Consider the following 23,518-nt stretch of genomic DNA (forward strand, 5'->3'; position numbering starts at 1 on the left):
TCATAGTGCATCCATATCCTGTTGATTTTAAATGTACAGCTACCGTGAGAACAGAAAACCACCGGCAGCAACAGGATTATGATGACAAATATTTCACAGCGCTTTGGAACAATTACAGCAATATCAAGATCTCGCCTCGGGTGTGTCTTATTCTAACATAGAAAACATGCTCTTTTCTGTCCCTTGAGATCTGCCAATGATCTTTCATTTGGCATTTTACTAGCAGTAGTTTGTTATATTCTTTGTAAAGCGCCATGCAATGCTTGTTCATAAAGGGTAATGACGTTCGGTATGGCATTGCATTGCAATGGAGGAACAATGCTTACATCATCATCATCCACTTCCCTGGAAGTAGAAGGAAGGAATGAAGTGCATGGCGACTATGAAGCAGGTGGCAGACTTTGAATTAAGACACAGTCCTGCTCTTTCAGACCTGTCAGCTTTATGACTTTCCCTGCTGCTCCATGCAGTCACCCTGTGAGTATTTGTTTGAGGTCAGATACAGCAGACAGGATGAGGCAGTCTTGCTGCAGCCAAGTCTCGCTCTAAGAGTTCATCTATTGTTATTTTAAATAGACAGATTCGGCCAGTAGGCTATTGATTCTGGAACCTTGCCTGCTCCCTCCTGTCATGCTTTCTGCCCTCACTGAACCAGCAGGGACCCTGGCTTATAAATTCTGCCCCGGCTTCCTCCAGTGATACTGTCATTTAACTGTGAGAAGAAGGCGTCACTGTTTGGTTGTGATGTGTAACTGCTTAATGGTTACTAGCCATTAATTGGAAGGTCATCAACAGAATATTCCTGAAGATCGGAAGACAGATTTACTTCCAAATGTCCTTCGATTTCTGCAGGCTGTTTGCCACAATTTAAGATGATGTTTTTTTTGCGTTTTAATTTATATTTCACTGTTGTTGCTGTAGATGCTTTTCAACCTTGTTTACTGTTCATGGGATAAGTTGCACGCAAACAAGTTCCAAATTTGAGGGAGGTGATTTTTCTGCCACAGGCTTTCATTAGGATTTCTCGAAATGTATTCTTGTATTATATCTCATTTATCAAATCTCGTTTCCGCTGTGTTGTCCAGTAGACTAAGACAGAGTTAGAATCAGAGTTAGGCTGGTAACCAGGCAACAGGCACAGCACTGCAGTCCAGTATCAGCAGAAGAAGAAACAGTACGCCATAGGTTCCAGTTAGCTAGTGTGAGTGTGATGACAAACTAAGAAACCGTAGAATCACAGTTCCATTTCATTGTAAAGAATACATATACAAGTGCTGAGAGCTCTAGTCTGAAATAGTGTTTTCACATCCAACGCTGCAGAGTAAATATTTTACCGAACCTCATTTTGGAACTTCTTCACCACAATGCAAAAGAGCCAGGCCTGTCTGCATTCGGGGTTAATGAGCTTTCAACCTCATCTCCTCTCAGGGGCACAGCATCCGTAACGGCAGTGCATCACACATCACCTGCAGGGGGCGCTCTAAGACAGGTGTACTTGGGGGAGAAACACTGAAACGCTGAAATAAAATGATAAGCACTCAGATAATTCACGCCTTAAGCAGTAACTGCTTCTGCAGCCTAACACCCCCTCTGAGAACACATCAAATCGGTACCACATAGAATTGATCAGGTGTGAATAAAAGCTACAGTCCCAGGAAGGGCTGAAGATGTTGATTGGGCCCCTATGGGGATTAAAATGAGCCTAGAGAAGATTTTTGCGGTTTTGTTCGTTAGGCGATTCCTGTGCTTCTGGGAATCGACCCAAGGCTGGAATTGATCTGAAATAACAAGGAGCAGCTCTCGCTTTCCAGACCTTCCTTCTCCCCATGACAGCCGTGCTTCCCATGCACAGGGTTTGGATATTTGCATTCACGTGTTTGTATAGACAAGCTGCCGGGAATGTAGTCAATGACATTAAGATGCTACTAAAAATATAACAAGCTGTTAAATTGGATGAAGCTAACAAACCATAAATCACACCTGTCACGTAGCTAGCTACATAGCTCCCAAGCGTAAAAGAAACAATTTTAGCAAACATATTTGTACTTCCTAGGTCATTTCCCCTGTGCAGTGTCTTTGTGGTCAAATCTATTTACTGGCTACACAGCATGTCACTCAGTAGGGGAAGCAACTGGTTGGTTACCGACAGGAAAGAAGGCCCTGGAGGGGTGGGGTCATTTTTACTGCAGCCAAACAATATAATAATATAACAGCTTTGTAAGAGTATAGCATAGCACAGTTACCTTAACTAATGTATTCTTGTTTAGATTGACATTGTCTCATTTTCTGGTTCAGTCGTCACATCCGAGTTTTAAAACCGCTCTCAGAATCACGTTTAACCTCTGAGTACATTTGGTACACCAAAGTGTAACCATTAATCTGTCCCCCTGCAACACACTTCTTCGTCAGTAAGAAATGCTGTTTTTCTTGTGTCCACTTGGGGCAGCGTGTTGCAGGGGGAAAGACTGAACGTTAGATATCATCTTTCATACACGTATTAAGTAAAACAAAACGCTTCTCTTACAACGCTACAGAGTCTAATCCTTCACCTATGGACTGCAGCGCAATGCTAATATGCTTCCCAACATCAGAAAATATATGAATACACATTTGTCTAAATGCCTTTCCTATTGTTTTATCTTAGAATTCTGCTTGAGCCTTTTGAGTAATGGTTTTGGGACAATGACACTGTGTTTTATCCATTAAAACAGACCTGAAAAGCAGCACTCTTTAAATATTATTATTATTTATTTCTTAGCAGACACCCTTATCCAGGGCGACTTACAACTGTTAGAAAGTATCACATTATTTTTACATACAATTACCCATTTATACAGTTGGGTTTTTACTGGAGCAGTCTCGGTAAAGTACCTTGCTCAAGGGTACAGCAGCAGTGTCCCCCACTGGGGAGTAAACCCACGACCCTTCGGTCAAGAGTCCAGAGCCCTAACCACTACTCCACACTGCTGCCCTAAATAACTGCTGAGTTGAAGTTACGTGACCACAGAAAGTGCTTGTGTCTGTCAGTCACGGTCTGGCGTCTAGCTTTGAGCTCTGTTGAAGTTCAGATTTGCTCATGCAGGAATTATTCTCGGCTGCTAAGCTAATTGCTTTGGCTTGAGTGCAAGAAACAGAATTCCGGCCCCCAGTGTTTAAGTTGGCAGCATTATGATAATTCTAGTAATAGGGAGCGCATGATCTGGCAGACAGCGCGGATTACCTGTATTAGAAAAATATTCCATCGGAATTGAGAAGAGGTGTGTGCATGAAGACTAGGCTGTGTGGATTGAGTAGAGGTGTGTGCATGAAGACTAGGCTGTGTGGATTGAGTAGAGATGTGTGCATGAAGACTAGGCTGTGTGGATTGAGTAGAGATGTGTGCATGAAGACTAGGCTGTGTGGATTGAGTAGAGATGTGTGCATGAAGACTAGGCTGTGTGGATTGAGTAGAGGTGTGTGCATGAAGACTTGGCTGTGTGGATTGAGTAGAGATGTGTGCATGAAGACTAGGCTGTGTGGATTGAGTAGAGGTGTGTGCATGAAGACTTGGCTGTGTGGATTGAGTAGAGATGTGTGCATGAAGACTAGGCTGTGTGGATTGAGTAGAGGTGTGTGCATGAAGACTAGGCTGTGTGGATTGAGTAGAGGTGTGTGCATGAAGACTAGGCTGTGTGGATTGAGTAGAGGTGTGTGCATGAAGACTAGGCTGTGTGGATTGAGTAGAGGTGTGTGCATGAAGACTAGGCTGTGTGGATTGAGTAGAGGTGTGTGCATGAAGACTAGGCTGTGTGGATTGAGTAGAGGTGTGTGCATGAAGACTAGGCTGTGTGGATTGAGTAGAGGTGTGTGCATGAAGACTAGGCTGTGTGGATTGAGTAGAGGTGTGTGCATGAAGACTAGGCTGTGTGGATTGAGTAGAGGTGTGTGCATGAAGACTAGGCTGTGTGAATTGAGTAGAGGTGTGTGCATGAAGACTAGGCTGTGTGGATTGAGTAGAGGTGTGTGCATGAAGACTAGGCTGTGTGGATTGAGTAGAGATGTGTGCATGAAGACTAGGCTGTGTGAGGTTTGTCATACATATAAAGTCAAGGGAACAGTTCTGGGGAAAATGTTTTTTGGCACATTTATAACATTTTCATGCACAGGCTATTCCATTTTACCATGGTAAATTTGCACTGTAATTTAGCAGTTTTCCTTATGCTTTTCACATCGTTATATTATGCTGTACCATAACTTTCCTTGGGTTACCATTAGAAAAAAAGCCTGAACAAAGGTGTTTACAATGCATGCCTATTCAGTACACTTTTAACTGTAAGGGTAGTCCCATTTGTTTGTATGTGATTTGGTGCTTTCACCAAAGTTCAGGAGCGGCTGTGCAGTTCTAGTCTAATGCATGTATTTATTATTGATTAGCTGGCTTCAAATGGCACGTTCTTTTTTCATAGAAAAATGCTTGCAATAATTGTGAATGGCTCTTACTGCAGTCACTTCAATACTGTTCTTTCACCCGAGCCCAGGAGCTGGTCTTTAGTTCCAGTATTCCTGCCATCCAGTTGATATATTTAACATAGACCAGTCAAAGTAGTTTGATTAAAGAAAGATCACGGCTCCATCCAGTCCGCAGCTCATTTGGAATCTAGCCTGTGTTACATACATGTCTACGGCAGGCAAGTGGAGCTGAAGGGCAGCATTCGTTCTGCCTTCCTTGAAAATTGATTTTGAGGAGCACGTTACAAAGTGCTGAAACGGATGCTTTTGTTCACAACAACATTCATATTGCATTTAAAGTATTTTTTTTTTTGTTCCAGAATGAGCGAGAGGGATCTACAGAGCATGTGTAAATGGGTCATTCTACTCACCTTCTGCCTGATAACGTTAGGGGGGAGGCTAACACTGGCATCATCCCACAGAAGCCACACAGGTAGGCCACGTTTGCACTGGAGTAGATTTTCTGGGAGGTGGGAGTTCCGAAGAGACTAGAGTGGGTTCCATGATACTTTTACTAGGGGATTCAATGTGCTACAGGCCACGGTAATCACTTCTTTGCTGATAGAGGGGGATTCAAATTACAGCAATTGTTTTGTTGTATTTTTTGTTTTGTTGTTGTTAACGGATATTGAGTTTAGCTTTTGGTGGTCTTTATAATAAATCAGACCTTTAATTCCCATTAATAAGCAAAATAACGGTATCTTTGCCAAGTTTAAAGTTTCCTTTTAAACATGTATATGTCTTTGTACGCTGTCAGGTTCTTTGTTGCTTCAAAATCTTTTTTTTTTTTTTTTTAATCAACACATGTATCTATTTTGGCCTTGCCTGGGGAATCCTTGTTGTTTGGTTAATACCTGTAACAGCTATTTGTCTGGACAGATCATGGGACACTGTGACCTTTGACCTCTGTTTTACAGTAGAAGCAGATTTGAAAGTTCAACCTTAAATAGGAACTGTCGGAGATGACAAATACCATTCCTTAATTACACTACCCCCACCCCCTTACACATTCACAATCAACGATGTCGTAATTACAGAAGCTAGCATAACTGTAGACCTCTCCATGTATTCCCATTGCCCTGCTTTAGGAGTGTTGTTTACCTGTTAAACCGGTTTCTCTGCAATTTCTTTGGAGATCAGCATTTTCAAAAGACTCAAACGGTTTCTCTCTTGAGCACATTAACCAGCGGTGGCCCTCGTGTGTGCCTGGATGTGAAGCATATTAATATGCAAATCAGCTCTGCCAGCTATTTACAAAGCTCTAACGGTTTGCTAATGGTTCAGTTTGTCAATTTTTATGATGACATTTGGGGGAGGGGAGGGGGGAGGTTTTATTTTAAGATGCTGGTTTATGGCTGTTTGTGCATTGATGTGTTCAATTCCACAGCCTTTCTGCACAGGATTCGTATGATTGTCATGAAATACAGTCTTCTAAAGATCAATTGGTTTATTAAACTGGTCTAAATGGTGGCAGATCTAAATAGAGAACAGTGGGCTGGATTCTCAAAGCTGTTTACTGCAGAATCTTTTTTTTTTTTTCTGAAAGGAAGAAACACCAACGTCTAAAATGAATAAGAAACAACCTAATACTTCATTCAAGCCCCCAAATTAAAAGTCTGAGGAGTTTATTTCTGGCTTTGTAACTTTCATGGATGCTTTTCTCCTTTCTGAAAAAAAAAAAACAACACTGTGCTAATGGTTAATTGGACTAAATAGCTATGCGAGTTTAACCCAGTGCGTGCAAGTCTCTCTTCCTTGTATATTAGTCTTTAAAACAAATCCAGGATTTGGTCCTATTTTAATGGTTAAATCCACCACATTTAAATAGCCATCAACCTCATTATCTACGATCAAACTTAAATGTTACGCGATCCAAAGCAAGGATACACCACTGACACCCTAATTCTTGAACGGAACGGAAAAAGACTTGCAGAAGGGAGCGTGATCTGGATACACTGCAGCGTTTAGCGGAGAAACTCGCTTTCTCCTGGCGAACGATCGAGGATTTATAATCCAAAAGATCTGGTTCATATTAACAACTAGATTGCTGCGATGCCAGCAACGGTGATAGAGCAAACTTATACCTTTCCTGTCAGCATTGCGGGGCGTCCTTTAAAAAGGTACTGTAAATGCCTTTAAAATTATTCCTGTTCTATCCGATTCATCGCAGGGTTGTAATTTGAAATGCAGCTGAAAGCAAGGAGGCTTGAAAGAGGCAGATAAATCTCTCCTGCCCCAACGGCACCCTGAGGAACAGAACAGAGGCAGGAGCGCATCCAAATCAGAACACAACACTGCTTAAAGCCTGCAGTGTGGTTCTGATGACGGGATCGCTTGTACCCCTCAGCAGTTCATGCTTACCTGTCTTCTGTGAAAGAGGAAGAGGGAGCTGCACCATTTAATGAAGTTTTAAGGCTTCTTTTTGAAAAAAAACTAGACAAAAAAATTAGACAAAAAAAATAAGTATCACACATTTTAAAGTACAGCGCTGTTTTATTTCAAGTCAACAAAAACATTTTACTATTCCATTCAAATATCTTTTTTTTTGCAGTTTCCCATCCCTTTTCGAGAGAGGATGATAGGAGATCATCCTCAGCAGGGAATAATAATAGGTTGATATAGTAACCAAATAAACCAAAAACTCATGCTAACTCACGTTATCTCACGCTACATTCAAATGGCAAGGCAACATTCACGTAAGTATTGACAGCTTGACAGTCTTGAACTGAATAGGGGAGTGATGTAGAGAGCTTTGGCCCAGGATCTCACAGTCCGGGCCAGTGGAAGCTGGCCTCAATTGGGGTGTGACCTCTGACCCTCTTGGGGGTCAACTAAGGCAGGGGGATAGCGCGTCGGCCCCCAGAACGGGAATGCAGAGGGGAGAGAGAACTTCAGGACACTGTGGGAAAGGCAGGTACTGTAAGCCGTACTGTAACCAATGGTGAGAAGTAGATTGAAGCCTCTTTCAATTAGAGCCGCCCTTCGAAAAAGGAATTCTGTATCGTGTAACGTTTCTAGTTAATGACGATGGATCTCTGCTGCTGCCCTATTAATATGATCCCCTCGTTAACGCATCTTAATTCATTAGCGCTGCTCATTAGCAAATTGCACTTTGTTTAATGGGAATTCATCATTGCGTAGTAATCAGGGGAGTAGAGTATCTCAGGTAACACAAAGAAAGACTTTACAAAACACTTTAAAAATCCCTTCAGAGGGACTGAGCATTAGTAATAAACTTGATCAGGAATTCACCAGTAACATACTGTAACTAAATAAGCATTAATACAGTTGAACTGTCCATTGAAGGACATGGGATTAGTCAGGAGTCCTTATACACAGAAGTTCAGCACATGCTAAAGAGCACATAACTGTGTTTTTCAATGTCGACGTCGACTCATTTGTAGTTGAAAAACACTTCTAGTGGAAACGTTTTTCGTTTTTTTGAGTTTTTTTCTTGAGTGTTTATAGCAGGATGTCTTGACTTTATACCAAGCTTTTATCATACACTCCCAGCCTCCTATAGTCATCTCCGTTTGCACTTGGACGCCCCATTTTATCCAGAGTGAGCTGCTTTTATTAAAGGCATGCATTTCTTACCTAATATCCTGGTGTGTTTCCGTATGATTCTCTGTTGCTGTTTAAGTTCAGATCACTATTTGCCAACTATTTCAGCAAAAATGTATTCTGAAAACATTCCTTGAGACTGATTTATTAGCAATGCGGTGAAACCAAAAGGTGAAATATTGTGCACTGAAGCTGTCCCCCCCCATCTACTATAAATGGTTTAGTCCGATAGCACTTACCTACCTGCATTCTCTCATATACCTAAATAGGATCTATTATACATATATAGCAAATTAGGGGGAGTTAAAACAGGATAACTGTAAATATTACCCCTGATTATAACATATAAATGTCATTCGATAAAACACAGTCCGCAATCATCCTAATCTCTTTTAAAATGCGCTTTTATTACTAATAAAATCACTGCCTCCCTTCATTCATTTCTTTGTATACGAGGGAGCAAGCTTCAGAGACTAATGAGGGTTAAAGTGTAACCCTCTGCGGATTCCAGTTACCTCCAGCTAGCCTCAATTGAAAGAAACATTGGGTTTTAATTTTCATTAGGTTAGGAGAAGCGCCGCAATGATTCGCATTGATGAATACAATCAAAGGAAAACCGCTGTCAGCATCTTAGTATATGAAGATCCAGCCCATAACCTCCAATTAAAACTCCTCTTAGGGCAGTGAAGCATTGCCTTCTCAATGGGCCATTCCTCATTAAACCTGCACTACCGCGTCTTCACATTAGCAACAGACCCTGAGCTGAAACTAATTCACGCAAGCCTGTGTCCCGATGTGCAAAATGCAGGGGAAGTAATAACGCAGACATGAAATAAAATGTGACCCACGCTCCACTGATTCAAATAATCCACGCACGAGCATTGGGAGCTTTTCAGTCTTATAAGGCTTTAACCTTCAGCGGTGGCTCCTGTTGTTAATCCACATTAAACTTAAGGATAATGCAGTTCTTTTAGTCTAAGTAGAAATAAGAAATAATGTAGCCACAGAAAAAATAAGTGCTGTTAACTTCTGGGTTTTTCAGTTCACTCAAATAGGTCAAACCCACAGACAGCAATCTTTATGGGAATGCATTTTAATGGCGCGCGTTATGAGATAAAAATACCTGTTAAGTGTTTTTTTGGGGGGGGGGGTTTCGTAGCAATTTTATCAGTCACTCCTAAAAGGAAGAAAATTACAATATTGCAGGAATATGTACAACAGAATGGTGCGCAATGGGCTTTGCTGTAAGCCCAGTTCAGTAACACTTTGAGAGAATTTTCGCTTCACATTGAGACATTAATAAAGCGGTCAACAAATATAACCTTTAAGGAAACTACCAGTATACTAGAATTAAAGGGAATTGACGTCCATTTTACTCTAATCTATGTGGAGTCTGAAACAGCAGTTCCACCCAGCTATCTTAAGATTTCTCCCCTTTTCCCATTCCCAAATGATCTGTGTTGACACATTAAAAATGAAATCCCGACAGGCCACTGACAGAGATCGGCTAGAGTAGATTTTCTGCAGCCCCAGGACTTGATAACTTCACAGTCCACGCAACCGTTTCATAAGGACAACCAGTATGGTTACTTTTATTCGGTCAATCAATAAGCAGTCTGTGTAAGCAAGGCTGGCAGGAGCCACAGCCCATCTCAGACACAATCTTCATCACTGGTTTGTGTGCTGCATTGCTTGGATGCATCCCACGGTCAAGGACCCAATCTAGTTGAGAGTCTCATCCATCTGTGGCTGTCACTCGCTTCCTCCCAGCCTCTTTCCTTCTATACTGCTACTGGAGAACTAACTGAGACGGCTGCTTCCTGCAACTCAGTGGAATTCCAAAGTGCATCAGCTGCAGCCTATTCTCCAATCTGCAAGTCTAACTTTAAAGGTATCCTGTTTTTGTCATTTACAAAAGCATTCTTGTACCTCTAAAGTTTCCCTGATCAAATAAGAATTACAGTTGTCCAGCTGTATGCCACATTTCAGATTGTGGGGATGTAAGGAGGTGTCTCTCTGTCTGAACATCCGTCCATCTCTGTGTTTTACGTACCTTGAGAACTCAAGAAGTTATTAAGCATGCTGTGAATCAGTCATTTGATTACTTCATGATACTAACACCTTATTTGCTTACCTTAAAAATCTCTTATCCAATTTCCAGTAAACTATTCCTTGCCATTTCTTGTCCTAAACTATTCAGTGCCGGCGATGCTCGCCATGGGCAGCAACGTTTTTCTTGCGATGATAGCTCTAATTTGGAATTGACATACTTGGTTAGGAGGTTAGGAGGAGCCATTTACTGTATTTTCAATTGATCAGTTAAGCTATCTATCTTTAATGTGCATGGAAGTGTTGAAGTGAACCAATAAGGGCTTTCAATTGAGGTCATCAGCAGTTGGATTTCAACTTAAGGGCCCAAAAGTGTATGAATATTTCATGACAATGCTTTCCTGTAAGTGCAGTAATTTACTGATGTGCAGGCAGTAAAAAATAAAGCCGGCGCTGGTGTGGTGTAGTAAATTAGTAACAAAATTCTGCTGCTGTTCCCGACAGAGGCATTTCCCTTTTTCTCACCCCCAGCTGCAATAATGTAGTATTTTTTATGATGAGGAGGAAACAACAAAGGTCAATAAAATAGTCCATTAAAGTTGACAAGCACCAATGGGAATCATTGTGTATAAATGTTTTAAGTCAACATTAGCGTGCCTGGTATTGAAACCCAAGGGTTGATGTATTGTGTTCTCTGGGATATTGCATCCCGGCTGATCTACTGATTGTTCTTAAAAGTGCAGAGCGTAGCAGAATGTGGTCATCGGGGTGCTGTTTTCAACAGGCGCTGCGTTCATTTCTGTCTTTCTCGGAAGCACACGCTGAGACCCCTTAAAGCTCAATTAAAAACTTCATGCAAGCGTCACGCTCTTTCCTATCCAATTATCTTTTACACCACGCTGTCTTTTTTTTTAACAGACGGGTGCATCTTGAATTAACATAAAGGATGGTGATCAGCTTCTATGACTGTGATCTCAAAAATCATTATAAGCATTTTTTTTCAAAACAGCATGTAGCTCGACATTTTAAAAGTCCCTGTACCTTTATATAACACTTGCAATTATAAATGGTTTCTATTGCAAGAACTCCAATACCATGTTATTGCCTTGTTATCTTCTCAGTGTTTTGAGTATATTGAAGCTGTTCTTCAGTTCTACTTGCCTGCCATATGCAACTCTGTCTTTATAGAAACAAGAGCCAGCTTTCAAAACGTGCCCCTTCCTAATGTATCCATTATTTCATAATCTTCAATGACTGTAATCATTGCACACCAGCACAAGATGAATGTTATGAAGGTAACCATTAGCAAACCCCATATTTCCACTGACATATTTCCACAATACCAATCTAGTCCTTCCCTGTAGTACTTCATCTGGATGTCATAACAAGTCACTGGCGTGTATGCATAAATAAATGCATTTAACATTAGTTGCAAAACAGACCTACAGTCCGAACATATCAGTGGAGTTCTACCCTTCATACTGTGTCAGAAATGAATGTGTAAATACATAATATCTATTATCTGCAACATATTTTGGGTGTGCAGTGTAGGCCTTAATCATATTAATTTGCAATTCATTTGCAACATCTGGCACTCTTTAGGTGATCAGATGGTGCGATATCGGGGATAATTTTGATCACTGATCATTTTGACATTGATTGTTATTGCCGGTATAATCTTCACCGATAGTCATTTACACAGCCTTACTCAGCACAAGCCTTCCCATGCCACGGTATGTCTGTACCTCTTCACGTTTGTCTCGTGGATAAGCTAATAATCTTTAAGATTCCTTTCTATGTTTTTAATTATATTTATTATATTTTTATAGTATAGAAAATAAAATCAATCTAGCTGTTTATACAGATATAAAATGGTGCAGTGGTCGTTCATTCATTCTTTCTTTCTTTCTTCACATGATACTGTTGTGCTGATTAGATTACAGATTCTGACACCTTCAGCTACAGCAGTCCATATCTGACAGCGAGTACAGGGAGAGGAAACGTGTTACCTGTTTAATTGCTGTCCCGGGAAACGTTACTCTGCTGGTGACAATGCCGGCTGCAAATTGAACCAATTTGATCAGGGCCGTGGTCTGTAACAACCCCAGTATGTATTTTAATAAGGCCGGGCCTCATTCTCAATTTCAGAAGCCTAACAACCCCAGCTGGATATATTATTCCTTCTCCGACTGTTTCCTTTTCATTTAGCAATTCGTGTTGGGCACCAGTATGTTGAGGACATGCAGTCCTTTTGAGCTGCAAAATCTCAAACTGCCCCAAAGAGGTTGCTAACGGCATTGAAACCTGTGTTTAAGCAGCGATGTCTTATTGTGCCGAGTAACTAGTGATCAAACTGCTAACGTGGCCAAGAAATCAAGAAAGGTTTGTAACACAGTTTCGCTATTCTGTTCAGTAAACACAATCTGCGTATGCATGCTGGGTTCACATGTGACTTTTCGGATTGGGTTTAATCCATTTGATAGAGATTCTCCCTGTGTTTCGTTTCACATATTATAAAGGCTTTCCAATACTCATTTCTTTGAGTAACGGTGTTATCAGGGTACTGAGCAATCAAAGCCCTGTGCAGAATTATGTTTTGGTAGTTCACTGCAATTATAGACCAGATACTACTAAAGCCCTTTGGGAGTAACTATAATGAGCTGGTCAATATACTGTATTATAGGAGGGATTCTGGGCTGGGGGTTATTGAAGATAATTTATGACGATACAATCATGCACTACCATCTCCAGAGAAAATGCCTCTCTGTCCATTGGGTTCTACAACTTCACTGCCCATGAACAGAGAAAATGTGTCTATTGAACGATATACACCTGCCCCAGTTTTCCAATAAAATCTGATTCCCTCATAGTCTAGATTTCAGTGTTCTGTGCGCTTGTGATGATTATGTTATCATGTTTTGAGTGCTGTACCTTTAAGACATGACCGTGCGAGAGACTAAAGGTCACGCGAGACTCTAATGAGCGAGGGAGAGAGCGAGTTTGGTGTAAATGGAGGATGGGCTAAACAGCCATCTCCTTCATATCATGTGACAATGGGACCTTTGAACTCTGTGAATGAGGGAGTTCTGTTCATCTCCCAGCATTTAGGGGTATTCAGGCAAGCTCAAAGCCAGGGAAAAACCGGTCATGCAAGCGCCGTTTAGTTTCTTACCTCTGTTCTACTTACTGTTGTGTCTGTTGTGTCATACAGCCTTTCCTAACGCGTTGCTCCTTGGTAGAAAAGCAAAGATCATGACATGGTTAAATCCCCACTCTGCTGTCTAAATAAGTAGAATAATTATTCAGAGAATGAATGGGAATTTATTAGTAACTGTTTAAAAGACAAGCTCCTGAGGTCATGTATAACTGACACCAGAATGTGCCTCTCTGATTTGGAAGAGGTTTTAATTAACAATGAAATTAAATCACGAAGTGTTCCCTGCGAAGGGACTTGAAACCTGGAAGATATGACAACCACCCTTGAGGGAATTTGTTGGGTCACCTTGACCTCCAACACAGCTTGCCTTGTGAGCGCAATAGCTGTAAAATAACTGACTGGATTTCCTTCACATTCAGATGAATAAATAGACTTTATATATGCTTGCCCAGATTAGATTAAAGATTAGATTAAAGGATTCTAATATTGATAGAAATGTCAACACGTGTACCTGTAGCAAGCGCTGGGGAGTAACATGCAACATGCCACTGTAATCTGATTACATTTGTAACTGTAATGGATTACATTTTTGGTGAAAAATTACTTTTAGTTACATTAAAAAAAACGACTCTAAATGATATGCTTTCTTTAAAATAGTTTCACCTATGTACCTGTACATGACAGTTTGACGATTAGGGTTTTCAGTTTCCATTGTTTCTGAGGCCCCCTGTGGCTTCCATGTACATATTCTGCACAGGACTAGAACTGCCTCAAGATCATTTCCCAAAGAAAGGGGCCAACTGAGCTGAGGCGTGTGAACTTTCAAGGACTTCCTGTTCAATTGATCCCAACACCGAGCAAATGTAATATTCTCTGTCGCACCACGAAGAAAAGGAGCGAAAGGAACTGCCCTCTGTGGAACAAGTCTGCATTGCAACATTAAAAATAGAGCATGTCAAAAAAAACCCTAAGCTTTCAGGACACTGTCATTCAGTTTGCAAAATAAATCACTGCTTTACGCGTCTGTCTTTCATAGCTGAAGGTTGCACGTACTTCTCTTCTCCAAATAAAGAGTTCTGTATTACCCCTAACACAGGTATAACAAAAGGTCAAAGCCTCTTTTCATAAAGCTTTATGAGTTATTGAAGTGCTGAATACCATTTCTGACAGTGCTCTGCTGTTTTTTGGTATTCTTTTGAGGAAGGTGAAGCTTCTTCCCATCTTGACGTGAGTTTCCAGATTTTGTGATTTATAATAATTGAATGCATCATGTTGTAGGGTGTCTGTTATTTTACAGAAATGATTTTGAGCGGTTTGAGCAGTCAGACAGCTCACCAACTGCAGTCAATGACGTTAAATAACTCATGAGATAACTCACAACCCCGTATCAATCGCTCTATTCCTTTTAATGCTAAGCTTATTTATTGCCCCCCACCCCTTGTGACATCACTTTAATACATGGAGACACCAGAAAGGAAAGATGTTATGAGTTGGCTCTGTGTTTGAATGATTTTCCAGTGGAGCTCATTGGACACTACAGCTCACATAAAGAATTACTGGATTTTTAGTGTTGATTCAAGACAAGTGAATCACTTCTAAACCCTTTTAAAGCACTGTGATTGTACCTAACAAAACAATTATACGAATCTCACTCTTTGTGCTCTACTATTAGCTATATAGGTCTCAAGTGTGCCGTTCTTAAAGAAACAAGCTTACAGATATTTCCTTCTTAAGCTCTCAGTTTGTTTGATTCACTCTCCACGATGTCTGTTTCAGCTTTACTTACTGTTTTTTCTTTCTTTTTTTTTTTTTTTTGCCCCCAGCAGTTTTTTTTTTTCTGGGTCAGACCATGTGACTGCCTCAAAGCCTGCCAGTCAACAGGGAAAGCACTGATTGAAGAAAATGATGCTGACAACTCATAGCAGTACAGAGCTTGGTGGCTTGGCCCCCCATTTTGCTTCGGCAATATATTCCCTGAGCTCATTTCACCCTGTCCGGTTGTGTATTTCAACAGCTCACGTCAAAGCCGGAACCTGTGAGGTCATCGCTGCCCACCGATGCTGCAACAGAAACAAGATCGAGGAGAGATCTCAGACCGTGAAGTGTTCCTGCTTCCCAGGCCAGGTGGCTGGGACAACAAGGGCTGCTCCTTCCTGCGTCGACGGTATGCCACTTTGAAAAAGAGTTCAGGCTTATCGTTTAACCTTTATCCAAGTGGTAGAATTTTGACTACATGTTGAACTGTTTTCAAAGATATCCGCAAGGTTGAAGCTATTTAAAACCGAAACAGCATCTGCTCTGCTTTCAATAAAAGCAGCCAACCCGAGGCTGAATCAGTGTTGTGCATGTTCTAAGCTGCTGATGAAAACAATTTCACTTCAGTGTTAAAGCCTGCAGTCCCAAAGAGACCACAAGTGATTAATTCAGTGTAACCAAGTATTCATTTGCTGATGCAAGTCGTAGCTGTCCTCTCGGGGAAAGAAAAGCTCCTTCTTTGGTTTGCGGATGAAGTTGATTTGTTCTGTTGCTCTTATAGATTGGTTTTACATCCCCTAGAATTTTAGGATTGAGACATAATTAAAAAAAACTAAAAAAAAACTATGTGAACATAATTTTGATCTTTTTTTTTAGCATCATGTAATCAAACTACTAAATTATATCGCAAAAGCCTACAATAGTAGTACAGTATTTCATGCTAAATTTCAAAATGTCAAATTTTTGTCAGTTTTTTGTTAAGCAGGTTCAGCAGGTTTCATTCGACTTTATGAAGCAAAATGAGTTCATTTTTCCGTAGCTGTATAGCAAATAGAGTTGTGGAATCATTCCGTCAGATAAAAACGCTTCGAAATCTCAAGCCTTCTGTTTCTTTTCATGTGCAGCCTCAATAGTCATCCAGAAGTGGTGGTGCCAAATGCAGCCATGCCTGGAAGCAGAGGAGTGTAAAGTTTTGCCGGATCAAACTGGGTGGAGCTGCAGTACAGGAAACAAAGTCAAAACAACCAAGGTATGTGTTTCCACACTTCAAACTGCGTTCTCACGGCAACGGGCCTAGTCCGTTCTCACGGCAACGACGGGCCTGCTTCATGAAACTTGAAATCTTTTTATGTTATTAACTGACTCTTGGCTGTTTTAAAGAAAAAAAATGTTAAACGCAATTTACATGATACTGGTCATATTAACAGGATTTGCAACCCTGGTCAGATTTAAAATAAATATTTATTAAAAAGATTTTGCGAAGAGGCAGGTTTCTGTTCGAAGGCATTGAGTTCCAGAGATGAGATGCCTGATATACAAAAACACGCTGGCCCATATTAGATCTCAATTTAAGGATTTTAAAAGTAGGCACACCGTTTGATCTCAGTGCACAGGCAGAGTTGCGTGTCTCTAGCAGAGATGTAAGGTAACTGGGAGCATTTCCAGTGTACACCTTATAAACACCTTATAAAGCAAACACAAACAATGACAGAGCCTTCTGTTCTCCAGGCTGAGACACTCATATAGGGGTGTAGTGATTAATTGCGTATCAAATCAAACTCGAGGTATGTATTCCTTGTATTGAGATAGAAGCCCGAAAGCATACACCACTTCTCCATGGGCACGGAGTTTATTAACAGTAGTATTTCTTGCACAGCTTGAAGTTAACAACATTCAACAAGCACAGAAACACATATCTTCTCAATTCAAAGCCTGAAGCCTGCCTCTCTTACTCGAAGGCCTTTCTCTGTAGGAAATGGGTTAAGAGAGGGTTACCTGATGAAAACACCCCTGTGAGCTCCACCCTCAAACTTTGAATCAAAAGATGCAAAAACACCAGCACTGTTAGGAAATATTTAATCACAAAACCACAACGAGAGGGTGTCTTTCCCGGCACTGGAATTTCATTTCAGTCCTCGCCTGTCATTCTGCTCACAGCTTGACACAATAGCCTTCAGCCTTCGGTCACACTGCATGTGAATAGCACATGCTTATAAGCCCTTTGGTCTGTATTATTTGTATTGAAGGAGGTGGAAAGCGGCAGACACAAGAGTAAATAATTCATCCTGTTCCTGTGCTTTCTTGCTCTAAGCCAGAAGCACTATACTGAGCATGACCCCTAATCCAAATCATTCACCCGATACACAAACCATTTCTGCAGAGGAATTCAATTTTATAGTACAGATTTCGGTAACACTTTAGGTATCTGTTATATAACTGATTATAAACGCTCTATTAACATGTTATTAATTATGCTAGTAACAATTATAGAATACGATTAGAAATAATAAAGACTGTTATTACACACTTTTGTCATTTTTTTTGTGCTATTTTTTATAATCAGTTGTAACGGATATAGTCTGTCGGCCTGTCTTCGGGTCTGTTTGTCTTTCTATGTCTGTCTTTATATATCTTTCTCCCTAGTTGTATGAGGCTGCTTTGTTTTTGCAATACAGTTATTATCCACTTTTGTTTTTGCTGTTGTTTATAATCGCTTATAACAGATACCTAAACTAAAGTGTTACCCAGATTTCCACGTGGGCTTACCCTGATCCTAATGAAATTCAATGTATTACCAGCATCCACAAGTTCAAATGTGTTGCTGTGTTATGTCGATATCAGCTTGCCCCCAGAGCAAGCCATTTACTTTAAACGGTCATTAGCTGATCTGAAAGAATTTTTGCATCAGCTAGAACCTATTCGATCCTCTGACTGTGCAATGACAATACCCTGTCCTTTTGCCCAAAGAGAATATATATTAACGACACAGACTTAATGAATTTGAACCCTCTGATTAACAGCTGATTATGCCCCGTGGAGGATGAATAATATCCCCAGCCACGGGGATATAGTGGAGGAGCCCATACTTCAAACAACGAAGGTATGTATTAACCACAGTAAACCAATATATAGCATCTTCAAGGGAAATGCTAACTGGCATTGCACTGTGGATGTCTGCGGCTGTATTCCTGAAACGGAGAGGGCTGCTGCTGTATTACTGGGTTTATATTTTAATTACAAGGTCATTGCCGTTCCACCTCTGTGGTTACAGTCACAACCGCATTGCTGACCAAACTGTTTCATTAATTTCGTGTGGTGCGCAAAGGCTAAGAGGTGTTGGGGGGGGGGGGGTTCTGGAGTTACAGTTACTTTAAGAAGGCTACTCCAGTCTGATTTGGTGCATTGTGACCTAGTGGTTAACTGGGGGTGTAATTTAATACCTTCTGTTTATTTAATTGTTAATTAGACAGGGGAGGCTTTATTATTTCTTAACGACTTTCTCAGAAGTCGCCTGTGCATTTTGAAGACGGGCACCTTCATCAAGCCAGGATGCAAGCCTGCAATTCCCTGGCTGTATGATTCACTCAGCACACTGGTGCAATCTCCCAAGCCTGATAACAGAAAAATTAAATAAATGGAGGAAACACAGGGAAAAAGGTTTTCAACAAGATATGTTTTCCTGTGGATCAATATCTGCCCCTGTGTAATGATACAGAAATGAAAGAATTTTCAAAGGGTTCAGAGTGAAGACTTGCACACTAATCTATTATATTGATTCCTTCTCAAAGAGCCATTAGCATACGTCTGTAAACTCAAATCGACAGTCCAAACTTCAGCTAAACAGCATTAAAGAGGAATGATGGATCAGTAGAGGAATCAAATATTATTTTTATTTTTTTTATTCTATTTAAGAATCAGTAGCTGACACCAAAAAAAAAACATAGTTTATAAAATATGATTTTACGATGGATGCTTTCCATCATGAATAGCAGGTAAATAAATGACATTTGGTCAAAGATTTTTTTTTTTTTAATATGGCAATACGATACAGAAGAAAGAAGAACGGAAACATTTGAGGAGACGTTTTTATTTTTAATTTCGGCTAAAATTGTGCAAACAGCCTCCTCTCGTTCGTAAACTTTCTTAAATTCTTTTGTACTTTCAATTCCTGCTTTTCCTCATCGCCTCTCTTTCCCAGACAAAGCACAGCGCTGGGATCTGCTCACACATAGCTCTCAAAGAGTGGGGCTACCCCTTCCCAGCTGATTAATAAATACCGCCACATACCATAATGAATCAGTACACAGATTAAGGCACAGGCAGAAAGGGTTGTCTGCTTGGTTTCTTTCTGATGGAGCGTTTCGAAGTTGTGGAAGATCCTTTCCACTTCATATCTTTTCTTCTCTCCTTGCAGGTCACGCGATAGCCCTACATCTGATCCGACTCACAAAATGAAGGACAGCGTTTTTATACACTGACCAGCTGAAACAGACACATAGGCCTACCTGTTTGGCGGACACCAGCAATTGGAAACTTGCGCAGTGCATTATGCAAAAAAAAAAAAAAAAAAAAAATCATGACCAGATTACCACTGAGGAATTCGCTGGGACAAGAAGAACTCTCGCAAGGGAACACTGGGTACGTGTGAAACGAGGAATTGAACGCTTCAGGACCTGTCTTAAATACTTGCTAGACATGTTGCGCAGCCACCAATGGGCTTTTGAGCACTTTGGGGGGTTGTTGGTTTAATCTGGAGGATTGTTCCTGAAGACGCACTGCAGCTGATTGCTTTGAACATTACAGAGCTGTATTAAACAGCACGGACTGTTCCTATAGGTGTCTGCTATGTGATAATACATCATTTGCCCAAGCGCTTATTTATAGAGTACAGTCGCTCCTTATATTTGACAGGGTCGGAACGTTTTTCAATTAGCGGTTGTAGGCTGTCACACACTTTCTTTTGTTTGTTTGTTTGTTGGCTTTGTAAAATATAACCATGACAGTATTGTCTCGCATGATAGGGGGGGAAGGGAGTGGGGGGGCTGAATTGAAGTCCTTTTTCTGATGCCCAGTTTAATTACATGCCCCGCCCCCCACCCCCCGTATCTCTTTAAGGGCGGTTGTCCACAGGCAGAGAGAGGAACAAAGCAGAAGCAGTGAATCGTTTCTAATCAACAAGTAAAGTGATTGGCTTCATTTAAATACATTTAATTGCATCGTAAAAGCATGGCTTCAAAGCGTACTGCTTGACGTTTTACATGGTGAACAATTTCTATCAAAATAGTGCGACTCCATCATTATGGAGAACTTGCAGTCGCCCACACTGTTTTTCGTTTAATGCTGTATTTCAGTTTCTATTTATTTAATATACTGCTTCACACAGTCCCGCCCCGTCAGACACATCCAGCAAATCAGCGAGCTGTATCAATCTGATTGACAGAAACAATCCTCGCACGATCTCCCCGGGCAGGTGTGTGCTTTAGGTAACCAGTAAGCAAAGTAATTAATTTCAATTAGCACACAAGTTCCCACAATTCCCACTCACTTTACTTGTTCAAAATCCATTTATTTGTGGTTTAGAGATGAGTTAAAAAAACCTGACCTGTCTTAAAGTGTCCAGTCATTAGGAAGCCAGGTGGCAGCTGATCCTTCTTAGTTACAGATGATTGTCAGAAAAACACAATAGCTGCCAATAATGCGATTATCAACAATCATTTTAAAGTGCAGTACATAGCTTTGTGTATTGGTCAGTCATTGCTGGAGAATATTATTACATTTTTTATCCCCTGAAATAGGTACACCCAGCAGCATGCAGTTTATTCAGTAGAGCATGTGGCTTTTCTGGCCAGTGCTGACTTCATTCTGTAGCTGGCATTGTTAAGACAGAAGAGGTTTTTTTAAGGCTTCTTTGTTAAGGTTTTAATATAATTTGCATTCCAACAGAGAAACCCACTTGGTTTGTTTAGACACCTGTCAAAAAGCTGACTTTTAAAAGGCAAGGGTAATGATATTAGCATAATGTCATTTGCAAATGAGCCTGTGCTGCTAATTTACAATTAGACTTCATCTCAGATTTAATTAAAAAGGGAGATGCTGTCCGCCTGGTAAACTCGATGTCAGAAAAGCACTTACTGGGTTTCAATTCAAAAGCATGGACACGCTTTCCTGTTGTGAACAAGGGTTTTACCAATATGCGATTAGGACATTCATTTTAACATCTTTATCTGCCAAACTAAGAGACGTTAAAGAATTCTCACAGGAGACCAATAATCTTGTCAAGATATGTGTTATTAAAATATTTAAAGTTAGAACAAATAACATGTGCAAAATACATTTCTCACCGATGTCTTTACAGTTGTTTCTTTGTTTCTGTTTTTAATCACATCCTAGATGCTTATTTGTAAAACGTTTGAGCTCTGCAAGGTCCATAGCATTATTATGCTGTTTATTAAAGACCATGACTTGTATTTCAATCCCCACAAGGGTTTTATGAGCCATCACCTTCAGCACCTGTGCAATCGTCCCTGTTGATAATTGCTTTGTGATGGACTAGTTGAGTCAATTGGATTTACTAACCAGATGCAATGAGTCTGAAGCTTGTGGGGGAACTGGCAGTGCTCTTTTGTAGAGAAAATATTGAACTGTGTTGGGCTCAAACGTTTTCGTTTCAAGGATGTAACGGAAACAAAACAAGAATTGGAAAACAAATAAGATGGTACGCAGGTGAGAGAATTATTGAACGTTGCACACCCAGTTTATTCTACCTTTAAAATAACTACCCTAAAGCACGGCCCGTCTCTCTGTTCTGAAGCCCTGAGTGTTTGTATGATGTGAACACAGGTATGCAAGTCAATTATTTATAATTCAGATTCAGATGGTCTCTTTGGGGTACATAACCACATCCTGTGATATTGGCTCCAAGCCCAAAAGGAAGTGGTTTAAACAGCTGTTTAAAGTTTGAATCTATAACCCTTTCCCAGTGTGGAGTGCACTCAGTTCTGCTGTGTTATATATTAGTATTAAGTGTAAGTATCGTTAGTTGATACAATCTTCTTCCGGGGATTGTTGGTTGCTGTGCAGTGAACGCTTGCCCACATGCTGAAACAGCTGTTTAACAGAAATCTGGTTTTACGCCCAAAATGAACGGAAATGTAATTCTGGAATACTCCCCTGATCCAGGGATCCAGGGATCCAGACAGAGAGTTTACTGCTCCACACAACTCTTCTACTTGTCCTGTTTTCTTTATTAATATCAAATTAGGAAAAGCGTGTTTTTTGGGGGGTTTTTGGAATGTGCGTGTTTGTGGTGAGCGAGGCATCATAGAAAACCATTATTTCAAATGTTGTATTCCTGGTGCAGTATTTGTCTTTCTTTTGTAAAAATGAAAGAAGCTACATGCTTACAGTGTACTGAGCAGAATTACAGAACAACAACAGCTGCTTTCTGTTTCTTTCAAACTTGGGTTTCTAGCGCTAGTTGTTGCAAATTTAAACATTATGCTAAAAATGTTTTTTAAAATGTAGAACCAGCAGCCCTCATGTTGTAAAATGGATATCTGAAGAAGCTTTACCCAGGCTGCTGTGTTGTCCTGTTCTCAGCTGGTTGATGCAGTGAAGTATGAGGGCTGCCTTTGTGTACTTCCCCTGGTAAACATTGAAATCAACGTGAAACTGCTCCAAATCTCAGACCCAGTATATACCCTGACTGCCCGCAAAAGGAAGAGCTGTATTTGTAAGTACAATTGTAAATAAAATATTTTCTACTTCTTTCAGTTAACGTAACACAATAAAATATTGAGTGGTAAAACATGTGTTGTGCTATTGTGGATTTTTCTCCCCCACCCCGCAGTTTGCTTGCATTAGGTTTTGTGTTCCTCAAGCCACAGGGGAGCTTTGGATGCTTGCTGTGACCTCCTGCTGACGCTGGCTTAGTTCAGAAGGCTCTGTCTGTTTCATGATTACCTCTTCATGCTACGGGTGATGTTAGTGCATCGAAGGGACTGCCTGCAAACAAAGAGGAGCTTGGGAAAGGGGGTGTTTGAACTTGTGTCAGCAACAGCCAGGTGAGTGGCAAACAGAAATGCGGTGAGCCGGCAGTGGCATCTACTTTTAGACAAACTGCACAGCCAACTAGTTCTGGCTTATATTAAAATGCAGCGCATTTAACAGGCAGTGCTGTGTGATGAACCCTAACCCTAACCTTTTTCTGATACAATTGTGTACTTACATATATCATGCGAAAAGATGTACACATTAAGTACATTGTAATTATGCATAACAACATAGTAACTGTGTGTAAATACACAGGTATTTATTATGTAACTACTATGTAAATACATAGTAATTAGGGACACTTCATGTAAAGTGTTATCGAAGAGGATTTGTAGTCTTGCCTATAGAATAGCGGCAAGCCTGTAACAAATGCTTTGTTCTTGCTGAAATAAAAAAATAATAGGAATCACACCACCGCTGGTGTTGCTTTTTGAACAGGAAACGGGAATGCAA

At 40.5% G+C, this 23,518-nt stretch overlaps 1 protein-coding gene across 3 annotated transcripts in view; it reads left to right on the top strand.

The window, feature by feature from the left end:
* Positions 1 to 23,273, top strand: part of LOC117965995 (chemokine-like protein TAFA-2) — a 37,114-nt gene extending 13,841 nt beyond the window's left edge. Inside the window, exons 3-7 of one of the 3 annotated variants that reach the window (XR_009309537.1) lie at positions 4,809 to 4,921; positions 15,273 to 15,422; positions 16,138 to 16,262; positions 18,034 to 18,113; positions 19,428 to 23,273. Coding sequence is in view for 1 of the 3 variants with exons in the window: in XM_034911218.2 (XP_034767109.1) it covers positions 4,810 to 4,921; positions 15,273 to 15,422; positions 16,138 to 16,262; positions 19,428 to 19,439 (399 nt within the window). In the remaining 2 variants the exon portion in view is untranslated. The remainder of the gene's footprint in view (positions 1 to 4,808; positions 4,922 to 15,272; positions 15,423 to 16,137; positions 16,263 to 18,033; positions 18,114 to 19,427) is intronic. The other 2 variants (XR_004661595.2, XM_034911218.2) reach the window with 2 other exon arrangements.
* The last annotated feature ends 245 nt before the right edge of the window (positions 23,274 to 23,518 follow it).

This window comes from Acipenser ruthenus, chromosome 30, assembly GCF_902713425.1.
Source record: "Acipenser ruthenus chromosome 30, fAciRut3.2 maternal haplotype, whole genome shotgun sequence".
NCBI classification, from domain to species: domain Eukaryota; kingdom Metazoa; phylum Chordata; class Actinopteri; order Acipenseriformes; family Acipenseridae; genus Acipenser; species Acipenser ruthenus.